Genomic DNA, 13,276 nt, shown 5'->3' with positions numbered 1-13,276 from the left:
AGGACCTGTCCCTGGCTCATGAACCTTCCGAATTTACAACACCCTGTAATAAAACCTACTCTGAGGTGCTGGAATAAACTCCGAAAATTTAAATATATCTCCTCGGTCATTTCGCCTTTGACCCCATTGTTTGACAATCAGTCTTTTCCTCCTGGGATCAGAGAAAAAGAATTTAAAGCTTGGTCTAGGGCAGGAATTCTTCGTGCAGGTCAGCTGGTGGGTCCGTCGGGTGTACATACCTTTGAGTATCTGCAGGCAAAATGGAGCCTGCCCAATGCGGAACTTTAGCATTATCTGCAACTCAAACACTTTTTAAGTACTGAAAAATTGCGGCTAGGGGTTAAAAGGGAATTGACATCATTTGAAACTATGTGTATCTCCCCTTTGAGTCCTGAACATACCCTTTCTGGGATTTACACAATCCTGATTGAGAACCGCTTCTCCTCTTTGCCAAAATTTACCAAAGATTGGGAAAGTGATTTGGGGAGTCGGATACAAAAAAGACATTGGAATAATATCTTTCAAGCCACTAAGGCTAGTTCTCTTAGTGTAACAGTGTTTGAGACACAATATAAGGTCCTCTCCAGATGGTATCGGTGTCCTAATGTCCTTGCTAAAATGTACCCTGGGAACTCTAACCTATGTTGGAGATGTGGCTCGGGTGTCGGGACGCCGCTACACATCTGGTGGGAATGCTCACTTTTGAGACCTTTCTGGGACGGTGTCATAACGACTTCAAAAGAAATCCTAAAAACGGAGGTTCCAGTTGACCCAGGTTTTTGGTTACTAAACCAGACAAAGTCTTCGATATCAACATACAAAAAATCCTTGCTAAAAAACTTAAATAGCACCGCAAAGGCGGTAATTCCAGTTCACTGGAGATCCTCCTCTCCTCCAACCCTGAAGGAGTGGCTTACCCGCATCGAGTCCTATAGATATATGGATGACTTGATTCTTAGCTCATCCGATAAGTTTACAGAATATTGCTCCATTTGGTTTAGATGGTTAGAATTCCAGGGGTCCGCAAGATACGCTGCCTTAGTTAAATAAACCCTCTTTCTGCTATTCCATAGAATTGTATCTAGTGTTCATTTTGGAATGGAACTGTGCTCCTAGATCCCTTCCCCTCATTCTCTCCTCCCATTTTTCTTTCCACTCTGTTTTATAATTTCCCTCTCTCATCCCCCCTTTCTATTCCCTCTTGCTCTCTTTTCTCTTTCTTCACAACATTTAAGCAATACTAAGGTTTACCATACAGAGGCAGTCACCTATGAAAAGGCCAAACATAACTATGATTATCACACGCGGGTTAAAGCTAAAATGAAAAAGTACCTATCGTGGTTATGTTCTCTATGTTCTCTGATGATTGTTATCACGTGTTATTGCCTTTGTTCTTTACGATTGTAACTCTGCAATTGTATTCAATAAAAAGATATTGTACAAAAAAAAAAAAAAAGGACCTGCCACTGGGTTTTATTCATTACTTCAAAGTATAGGGTGTTTGTGTACTTTAGAGAAAAGACAATTCTTTGAATTCTCACCACTTCTCAGACATACATCTAGATCCCACCGTATTCTAATTGTAAAACTTGGCTGCTCTCTGACAGCATCTCCTTCCTTCCTGTACATCAGCACTCCCAGCATTCTACACCAGTAAATAGCACAGAGAATGGGGAAGTGCCACAGGGGGGCTGGAGAGACAGAGCAACATTCACAAGTCAATCACTTCTAATTCACTCTTTGGCAGCACTTCAGCGTTGCCTTCGTCATATACATTTACCAAGCCCAGAGACCTGCAGGAAATAAGGCAGCGCTGGAGAGGAAGAGAACACACTACCTTCCCTGCTGCTTGGGGGGCAGATGATATAGTAGATTTTTAAATGAACAGTGTGTAAAAGTCCCTGCCACTCTAGTGTGTGTCTCCCGGTGACAGGTCTTCCTTAATGTGCATGGATTCTCTTAAATATATCTGCTTACTCACCCTCTGTTTTTTCTGAATGAGCTCTTTAGGGGTCAGACTGTCAGCTTTACCCAGGATTGGGACAATATTCACTTTGTCATGTAGTGCTCGCAGGAATTCTATGTCCAGAGGGCGCATTCTAGAAAAACACAGTAATATCCTACTTTAAAAATGATGAGTGACTGCATTGTAATTAGTATAGAAGCATGTAGCATGTTACTATGTAGTTAAATGTGTCTGAACTAACTGCCCCTCCTAGCCATATAAAATGACCAAACAAGAATTTTTATGTTCATATACATAATATGGAAACTGGACACCAGTTTTCAGATACTATTTAGCCTAAAGCACAACTTTAAGGGCACTTGTTGTCTACATTCAGTGGAAACAGTCATTCAGTGGGTTGAAACAATGAGAATGAAGACTATCTATTCACTAGTAACCTGTGACTTCACTGTAAATTGATAGGCTGTATCAGCGTGAATATTATGTAGAATAACCTGTTGCGTTCCTTATGTCAAGGTTATGTTACTTATGAGAGCCCTAAGATGCTCATCAATTGTGAGAGCTGGTGGTCTTAGTTACATTCCCACCCATAGTCTTAGTGGCCGGCATCTAGTAAAAGGTTCTGAGATATATTTATGTGTTATATTATAATTGCATCATCATTTGTAACCATTTATTTCATAACGCTGACCTCCACCATAAAAGTTGTTGTGTCCTTTGATTGTTGTGGGATCTGCACAGAGGGGTATGTGGTGTCTCCATACAGACTTAAGTGGCACGACTGGCACTTCTAATGTCTTTAGAACACTTTTATTGTTATTTTTTTATTTAGTTTAGTTTCATAATCCAAATCAATTGTTATGCCAATTAATAGAAGTGCACATACCCATGTCCCAGAGGTGACAGGAAGTACAGACAACAGTGTACACGTGTGTCCTGGAGATTCTTGCGGTTTAAGCCACTCTCATCTCTGAAGTATTGCTCAAATTGCTGGTCAATGTAATCAGCCACTAGCTTCCAGCTGAAGGACACATAAGCAGAGTTTAGAGACAATATTTTATAAAGTGCATTTCAAATGTAAAAGCTATGGTATAATGGTACCTATCGGAGGGACAAACACACATCTTAAATCCAGATTTGTATGGGTGCTATTTTTACCTTCTGCCAAATGCGACATCAGATTTTTTGCAAATGTATAGCATACTTAAAATATACACACACCTGGCATATATCAATTCTGTCATCATACAGTCAAAACAAACTATAGAGGTTTGCGTCTACACCTAATGGTTATAACTGGTGTGCAGTATATCATTACTGCACATTGAAATATACACCAAAAAATGCCATCTAAAAATGGCAGCTGCTGCAACTGCCTGTAAGCCTAGAAACAGTACAGAGTCTTTGAGCTCATTATCAATACAGATGCAATTCAACATTAAACTGTATTAAAATGCTGCTGCTATTACTTCAGAATTTGTCATGAACTGACATCACAAGGATTTCAATGCAGGGTAGAAAGTCTCTATTTCTATTACAAAACAAATTTCATTTAGTTAGACTCATAAATAAAATAAAATAGTTATTCACAGTGAAGTCAACACTACAAAAATGCAAAAAATGGTTTGGTCTTTGAACTTTGAACCTTCTGATCATGAAGGGGATAAGCTATGGTATATAATATGAAAAATTCATGTTGTTTGTATATTATTAGTCGGAGCATCCCTGCACCAGAACAGTTCAATCAGACCCCACAAATTCAACACACACCACATAAACTCTGAGGAGACATACATACATACCAGTCCTCATTATTTATTGCATCCCCATAACCAGGTGTGTCCACTATTGTTAGACGCAGTCGAACGCCCTTCTCCTGAATGTCCACTGTCTGCTTCACGATCTCCACAGTCTGTGTTACACATTCTGTGAGTAAAGTGGGTAAATAATTATCTTATAACAGTAAAACACAGTCTTTCTACTTTTTAATTAAACCATAGCACTTGCTTCAGAATGTTTATTAGATGTCTGATGAAAGAGGGGCAGGTTCAATTAGCCACAAGGTGCCGTCGGACATACCTTGGCGCACCTTGCAGGCTAATACAGTACAGAAATCTCTGCGCATCACTATGGGACACGAGGGATAATGAGCAGATATTTCTGTAAAAACTCAGACGTAATGTGACGTGATATGACGCGATGTACCTCTACGGACTGTTCCAGAGACACATCATGTCTCCTCACGCCAAATTGAATCTAAAAGCAGACAAATAAAGTCTCTCCACACACACTGCTGTAGCTAGTGTTTTCTTTATCATATTAGAACATTAAATGTCCCTTTATTAAAGAACACAACCACTATCGTGGACATTTTTTACTTAAAAAATAGATGTACTAGGTTTATGGATTCTGTTTCTACTTAAATTGCACTGCTCTTTAGGTACATTCCTCAGCAGACTGTATCTATCAGTTCCTGGATCTACATGGAACTGCTGAAAGAAAAGTGTCTTCATTCTTTGGAAGTAAGACATTGTATGCATACAAGCCCATCTTAAGTGCTTTGTTGTTAGCTGATGTAAGCGGGTGTGAATTAAGAAAAACAAAACAATCAGCGCTGTGGTATTAAAACCCACTGGTGCCTGGAAGCTTTGCTTTGAATCATGTACTGTTAGATACACGTTGCTATAAATTGTATCTAACAATAGTCCAAGTTAGGTAGGTAGTTCTATTCGCAAAGTAGTCCTTATGGGTCTATTTCATTTATTTATTAAGGAAAAAATATTTGTATCTGACACAGCCTTGCTTGGCAGGTTGTGTCTTTTATCAAGGAGTAAGTTTTGGCTCAGGGTGGTGGGTGAATCAGGATGGGTTTTGTCATGCTGCATCTGATTATAGTTCTCGCTTCTGGGCGTACTACTGTCATAGTGAATCTGGGCTCCTGATCACACTTGTGTACTACTGTCGCAGTGAATCTGGGCTCCTGATCACACTTGTGTACTACTGTCACAGTGAATCTGGGCTCCCGATCACACTTGTGTACTACTGTCGCAGTGAATCTGGGCTCCTGATCACACTTTATTTCCCCTTAAAGAACCTTGGACTTTTGCCTGTGTCTGATCACTTGATTTATGATTTGTTATCCAGCCTGCCTGACCATCCCATTGGTCAAGGTTTGCTAACCACCTTGTCCTGTGGAAGTCTTGTTATGTAGCTGCTTTGCAGGGGGATGCAGCTAAAACATGGTGGCCACAGAGTACCCCAAAGTTTATATAAGGATGCAAATTGATGCTACAGGCAGAATAATACTAGGAACCTATTTAATATCCCGTGGGGTATAATTACCTCGACAGTCTGTAACGACTACAGATTAATTTGTGAGAAATCTTTTTCTATTTTTAGCCATAGATGCTCTGAATATATAAAGTATTGTCACAGAAATATGAGAAAAGTAGTGAACTTTAAAGATTTGAAGATTTCTGGATTGGTTATATTGGTTATAAGTATAACTTAGTGTTAGACAAATCAGCTGCCAACAGTAGGATCATGAGTTTGAATCCAGAGTCATGCCTGTATCTGTGTGGACTTTGTATATCCCCATGTTTTGTGGGGTTACTCCAACGTGCCACTTATAGAAGAGTGCGATAGTATATGTGTTGGTGTTTCCTCTGACTATGGAGTATTGTTTTGTGCATAAATATTTACAATTGCGAATTATTAGCCATTTAATTTGCATCCACAGTAATTTACAATTCAAAATTACCGATGACACATTTTTAGGATAGACATAAGAATATCCTTATAAAAAATAAGGGATCAAATAAGGTTTCTAGATGGGCCAAGTGGTTCTTATCTGCCTTCAAATTCTATGTTTCTATGACACTTTACAGTCAGGTACATTGATGACATTTTACAATTGAGGAATGAATCACAAGAAACACATAGTAGTCCATAACAATTAGTCAAGACTTGCACTCAACAATACCTGTCGACTAGTGCACCTTCCAAGAAACATACATTAGGAGAAGAGCAGTTCAGCTAAAAATAACATTTAGGGGCATATTCAATTGATGGCGGGATCACCGAAAATCCCGCGCTCAAAAAATATTACCGTTATTACGGTAATCCTGCACGGGAAAACCGTTAATACGGTAATTTACTCGCTGGATTTCAGCTCGCAGCTCAGGGAGCTGCAAGCTGAAATCCAGCAAGATATTACCGTATTAACGTTAATATTTTTTGAGCGCGGGATTTTCGGTGATCCCGCCGTCAATTGAATATGCCCCTTAAATTCATATATTAGTCAAATTTGACTCTAAACAATACACACAAATAAACATTTTGCTGGATGGTGGCTAAAGCCTGCAACATCTGAAGCTGGGGAAACACTTTCTTTTGTCAACAGAAAAACATCACACAAATAAATGACTCACGTACTTTGGATAGGACAGTAACATTTTTGTTAATTCTGTTAAATACCTTCTGGGCTTGGTAACTGGCGGTCCCGGTACAGATCCGTAAGGAAGAGACTATTTATAAGAGTGGACTTTCCGAGACCTGTCTCACCTGGTAAAAAAATAGAAGCTAATCAGAAGCTGTCACATCCATAGTTATAATAACCTATATGTGGATGGACCAGACATACAGCTTAGACAGTATGTAGCAATATGTTTAGATTTGGTGGACTTTTCTGATTAAATCCCAGATTTACTTCTTTCTGACTTTGTTCAATCTATTTCCTCTGCCAATTTACAGCGCAAAGTGGATTATCAACAGAATATAAAAATAAAGCAAAGCACAAAATGCTGGGAGGTTATAAAAATGTATATGTTTATAAATATGCAGTGAAACATAGAATGAAACACAAGATTACAAATAACAATTCATACTTCAGCAGCCAACAATACTCATGTCCACTATGAGGCCGTATTGTGTGTTAAAGCTATGTGTTATTCCATTCCATTAGCCAACAAAAGGATACTGTATGCATCTTTCTACATAATGACTGGCTTGGGATGTAGGGACAGACTGAGTGGGTACAGTACCTATGTTGACACTTATAATTCAGCAAACTAATCAACAAAGGATAAATAATCAATTCAGGATTAGCCAAAATTATTTAGCTAAATATAATATTAAATCCCAAAAGTGCATGCAGTCAACTGCAAGTAGACCAAGTATATCAGTGGTTACCTTACCCATATAGTGAGAGAATCTTAAATCAGGGTTTGTTTGAATAGAACCACTAAACTCAACTGAACAGCAAATGTAAATGCACCGTCAAACATCTCATATTCTGAGAGGAAACATTTACATGTATATCTGTGAATGTTATGAGTAGCTCTTATTTGTATTTTAGCTTTAGTGATCCTTTCATCTGTCCGCACACCGATAGATAATAATGTTTTGCTACATCTCCCTAGCATTGGAAAGTGTGTGGACTGCTTCTGAATGAGTAAAGTCTAATCCATTGGTTGACCTGGAATAAGTACTAGCAGCACTTTGAAGTCTAATAATTTGTCTTAACTTGCAGATCTGTGGTGTGTTCAGATTTAGACAACAGGGCGATTCTTCTATGTTACTTCAGATTCACTGATATACTAAAAATGGATTGAGCCAAATAATTGATACATATGAGCAAAGTTATGTGGAAAACAAGTCCATCTGTCATTACTGTACACATTTGTTTTTGTCTTTTCATATCCCTTTACCTGCAACCATGAGAGTGAATTCAAAGCCTTTCTTCACATATTTTCTATGCACCTGGTTGGGAAGCGTAGCGAATCCAACATATTCTCTGTCCTCCTATATGAGAAGTAATAAGAATGAGTAGAACATGAACTTGGCCAATATTCATACACTGAAAGCGACTAATGGCCAACACTATATCAAAGATTAAAAACATTTTGCATCCTTTAATGTACTGAAAAAGTGAGACAAAAACTGACCATAAAGTAGTGAATTCTGTTCAATGAGCCAAATCATATCCACTTAATTTAGGATATATGTTATGTGACTATGAATAATAGTACTGAAAATGGTTTAATGAGAGATTGAGAGCATGGGGTAAATGTATCAAGCTAAGAGATTTCTGGCGGTTTTGAAAAGTGGAGATGTTGCCTATAGCAACCAATTAGATTCCAGCTAGCATTTTATAGAATGTACTAAAGAAAAGATAGCTAGGATTGGTTTTTCAAACCCGCCGAAAAACTCTCAGCTTGATACATTTACCCCCATGTCATGATGTGTGTTGCTCACATGGCAATAGTGTTTCTATTGAGTTGATGTTGCTAGTACAGCATAATCAACACATTCTCACATTCTCCGAAGGCCGGGAGTGCCATTTATCATGAGCAAACATTCTATGACTATATATTTTGTTTCACACAATTTTTTGAATTGATACATTAATGCTAGCTTTCTTCAATTGTTGTCTTTCATGGTTTATCATATTTATTGTTTTAATTATGAACAACATAATGGTAAGTATATTACAAGTCAGCTCAAGGTTCTGATTTTAATTTCACTCTCAGGTAAGTCTGCATATTTAAATACAATATGGGATAATGCTTTTCAGTCTCGGAGCCCTGCGCGGCTGCAGTGACAGGTCTGTGGGTAATTCCTCCAAACAATAATTTTGAAATGTAAAATGTGACATCAATTTTTGAAACCAGTCACAACATCAAAAAAGGAAAGTTATTCATTATTATATATCATATGTACCTCACTGGAGTCATACGGGTCCAGCTTTCCCCATGGGCTCTTAGGTCTAGAAGGACTTGGAGGTGGTACTAAAGGTGGACAGCCCCATCTTGTGGGCAGGACAGGAAGGGTCTGGCTAAAGTCCTCTCCCTCATTACTGTCCTCCTTAACATGCCTGATAGGTAACAGCTCTGACTCTGTATGGGGCAGCTTAGCATCACTGTAAAAGGCTTTTTCCTGCTCCCACCAGAATTTTCCCCCTTGCTGGTCTTTGTGAAGTTTCTCCTCCCAGCGTAGCCTTACATCCTGTTGGCGCTCTCTGCATTGCCTATCTTCCTGCTGCTCTCTTCTGAGAATTTCTTCCTGATGTTGTCCATGAAGTCTTTCCTCTACTTCACGCTGCTGCTCCCTGCGGAGCTTTTCATCCTCTCCATGCTGCTCTCGACGTAGCTTTTCTTCCTGATACTCTCGACGGAGTCTCTCTTCTTCTTCGTCTTCTTCTTGATGATGTTTGGCCAGCCTCTCTTCTTCCTGCTGCTGATCTCTATGCAGCCAAGCTTCCTCCTGCTGCTGTTCCCCCTCCTCTTGTTGCTCTCTATAGGTCCTCGTCTCTTGCTGTTGTTGCTCTATGCAGAGTCTCTCTTTTCGCTCTTGTGCTCTTTTGTTGCTCTCCCTAGGAATTGTACGGATAATCCTTGTTAGCTCTTCCTCTTCCGAGTCATTGCATACAAAATTTCGGATCTGAAAAAAAATAAATAGAACACAGTAAACTTTTGTATTCTGTTATCAACTATTTAGTTATTATCTCTTCTCCAATAAGTTTACGGATAAGAAGGCTCAGGTGTATGGCCAAATTCTTCCCCTAAGGCTCACCACTAGCGGACAGGGTCTAAAAATAAAGATTGTTAAGATAATAATAATAATAAATGATTTAACTGGGGTGGTGATAGGTATAAGAATATTTGTCGGGATGAGGCCATGTGGATTTTTAAACTTTAGACTTTATTCCAAGAAGATCTTAATGAGACAACTGAATTTAATGAAAGGTATTAATAAGTGTGGATTATGAATGTGATAATGATTGTAAGTCAACCCATAAGGAACAACAATATATATATATATATGTATATATATATATATATATATATATATATATATATATATATATATATTACATTTATGGATGTTGATGGAAATTATAAATGGGTTATTTTTCCTTATTCACTTCTTAGAATAATCACAATGTGGTGACACAAACACACAATATGAGATTTTATATATGTAAAAGATATATTTAATATGTCTGATTATTACCAAATGATGGATAGCTCATATAAATGTTGGTGATACCCATGTATGAGCTGTGTAGGGCCTAAGAAATAAGAAAAGTATATATGTGTATAATTGTTAAAAAAAAAAAAAAAGTATATATCTGTTTAGAAAATGTGGATTATACACAGATATCCAAGGCAATTTAATAAATGTATTTTCTTTTCTTTTATATGTAAGTGGCTGTTCTAATATTATATTTAACGAATAAAATTTTTATTGGTTTTTTCAAGGTTTTTCAAAACGGGGACAGAAGAAAAAAAAGGGGAAAGGGTACATAAAGGGGATGGAACACATACACAATATCCTTGAGAAAAAATACAGCGTCAAAATCAAATGCAACTGACTATACGTTGTGTACATTCGGCTTGATTAATACTTTACACCCCATCAAACAAAAGATCATTCACCAGCGTCATTGTCATTAGAGGGCGAGGTAAGCGAACGTGATGGATTTCCCTCCCCATCTGTTACATAATTATGCCAGGCTCTCCACTTAATCAGCAGGGATGATGTTGACGTGGAATATGGGACACCCAGGGTTTCCATTTCGAAATTGAAATTAATTTTGGAGATTACCTTGGCCAGAGTTGGGGGGAGAGGCTGCTTCCAGGCTTGGGCTATAGCTGCTTTGGTTGCTATCAGTATCTGGCCTGTCACGTATCTATCCCAACTGGGAAGAGAGGGGGGATAATATTGCAATAAAGCTAACTCTGGTGTAGGGAGGACCGAGTGACGAAGGACTGAGCTTATCAATTGAAAGGCCTTATTCCATATAGGCCTTATTACCGGGCATGACCAAAATATATGAAAAATATCGCCACGCTCAGAACAATTACGACAACATAGTGGGGATATAGAAGGCCAGATTTTATGAAGTTTGTCTGGGGTAACATATATTCTATTATTCTAATATTATATTGAACAGGCTACTGTGTGGTTATTTTAATATAAGATTGAGAATATGGAATAGACATAAGTATGCAATAGAATTACTTTAATAGGACTTGTTGCTCCCCGATGCCTAAGCTATACAAACTAGCTGAATTAGGCAACAAATGTGAAAGATCCAATCAAGTTTGAGGACAGGATGTATTTAAAGGAGGCAACTTAATGAGAGTCATTGAGGCTTGTGAAAGTCCACAAAAGGGTGGACGAAACGCGTCGCTGTTCAGTCTTACCTGGTCTGCAATATAAATGATCTATTGTTTTCAGTCCTGTTGATGCTGCCATAGCCCAACATTTCAGATGTGATCTGCTAATTTGCTAGGAAAGTTTTTTCGTGAAGGAAAGTTGCTATCCGGACTATTCAACAGGTGTGCACCTGCTTTCTACATCGTAGCCAAATCATCGGAGACAACTGGGGCGGAGGAGACAAGTCGGGATTGGAACAAACACCTCCGGCCAATATTGGAGACTGTAAGCGCAAGTTTGTGTGCTAACACTCCTCATTCTATATCATGCCCTTGGATTAAGCTCAGAACTCCACCCAGTATGCCATCCGTACAGTAGGCTAATATTGATCTGACGTTTGTTTGTAATTGTAAACAGGGCTACAAAACTGGCGAACTATCTGGACAGTATTGTGGGCTTATGAAGTTCTTCTATTTGTATATTCAACAGTCATTCCATTGCAGTACCGGTCAGAATAACATTGCCATTTTTGTGGGGCTCCACTTGTGCGATTTTATGTATTATCATTGTGGATATTCATATGTTTTATAGATGTTTTATATGTGTCTTATAGGAGTTAATAAATTTGTATTTTTTTTACAATTGCCTTGGATATTCTATTTTACACCTATCAATTGATCCACATTTCAATCAACTGATATATTCTCCTCTCAGCGCTGTATGTTTTCATCAATTAGTACTTTCTTATAAATAAGGGGATTTTGACACTATCCTCTATACGGCTGTGGTTGGAGAATTCATGATGTGTTAAGAAAGTGTATCAGTGCCAGGTGATATTGTTTTGCTTTTCATTGATAAGCATATCAATATATTTACAAAAGTACTGACAGCGGCATCATCTAAATATCCAAATATAGTTGTTGCTGCAATGGATTTTCCTGACCATCTTGTCTCACCAATTAGCTTTTATTGTTTAATTTTTCTTGTCCTGGATGTTTTCCAACATCTTCTATCCATCCAGCCATTCTCTTGTATGATGTGTTCACAAAATGTGCTAAATTTTGGAGCAAATTAAAAAAAGAAACTGCACGCAACATATTGGTGTTTCAGTTATCACCAAATTCAAGACATTGGCATAGCACCATATATGCAGGGCCGGTGCTAGGATCCCCGGCGCCCTAGGCGCAATTTTGAAATCCGCCCCTCCCCCCAAAATAAATCCGCCACCCACCCCCAAAATATCCGCCCCCCCCCAAAAAAAAAAAATCCGCCACCCCCCCAAAATATCCGCCCCAGGACTTTCCTTACCTTAAACTCCATAACGCTGCTCCTCTCTGCAGGGTCCCGTCCCTCACTGACACTGTCGGGCCCTGATGATGATGTCACGCCCGACAGTCAGTGAGGGGAGGGGGAGTGGAGGAGACGGAGGTGCGCCCGCCCCATCAGCTGTTGTAGGGGGCCATTGCGGCGATGGTGATCCATAGCTGTGCGGCGGCCGTGGAAGGTATGCCCGCGGTCAGCGCACAGATTTACAGTATAAAGTATATCTGCTTTTTAATCCTGTGGCGCCCTTCAGAGCCCGGCGCCCTAGGCAACTGCCTAACGTTGTCTAATGGGAGCGCCGGGCCTGCATATATGAACATGCTGATCAGCCACATCAATCATTTTACTTTGTAAACCATTATACTGCCCATGGTAGCTTGCAGCTCCATCTGTACTATCAGATAAACATTTTTTGGGATCAACTTTAAGACGCTGTAATGTTTCAGTCAATAAATCAAAAAGTCCTTGTCCTGTACCATCATTACTTTGCCCAACTGTAAGTAGTCGCTCACAGATAACACCGTTAAGCACATACCGAATAATAATGCTAAACTGATTGATGGATGAATTATCTTGTGTTGAATCAACTTGAATAGACGATGCACACTCAAACTGAGGTTGACACAATGAAAAATATTTGCTGTCTTTCCAATGTATGCAATAGCTCAATACAAAGTTGACTCCGACTGCACGTCACAATCCCAGGCTGGGATTCCCAGTTAAGCTTCATTGCACAGTCACAATAGTAAAGATCCAAGACTATATAACGTATGCGTCGGCCTCACATAACCGGAATCAGAATTATTTTTTATATTCTTAAATATA

General features: G+C 38.9%; 1 protein-coding gene across 2 annotated transcripts in view; it reads right to left on the bottom strand.

The window, feature by feature from the left end:
• SEPTIN4 (septin 4) overlaps nt 1–13,276 on the bottom strand; it is a 70,470-nt gene that overhangs the window by 27,400 nt on the left and 29,794 nt on the right. For both annotated transcript variants that reach the window (XM_075196634.1, XM_075196633.1), the window contains exons 2-7: nt 8,687–9,406; nt 7,675–7,768; nt 6,443–6,529; nt 3,769–3,892; nt 2,853–2,987; nt 1,982–2,099 (exon numbers count right to left, since the gene is read on the bottom strand). In XM_075196634.1, coding sequence (XP_075052735.1) covers nt 1,982–2,099; nt 2,853–2,987; nt 3,769–3,892; nt 6,443–6,529; nt 7,675–7,768; nt 8,687–9,406 — 1,278 coding nt within the window. The remainder of the gene's footprint in view (nt 1–1,981; nt 2,100–2,852; nt 2,988–3,768; nt 3,893–6,442; nt 6,530–7,674; nt 7,769–8,686; nt 9,407–13,276) is intronic.

Source organism: Mixophyes fleayi, chromosome 2 (assembly GCF_038048845.1).
Source record: "Mixophyes fleayi isolate aMixFle1 chromosome 2, aMixFle1.hap1, whole genome shotgun sequence".
NCBI classification, from domain to species: Eukaryota; Metazoa; Chordata; class Amphibia; order Anura; family Limnodynastidae; genus Mixophyes; species Mixophyes fleayi.
The sequence above is the reverse complement of the archived record's forward strand: the minus strand, read 5'-3'. Positions and strand labels throughout refer to the sequence as shown.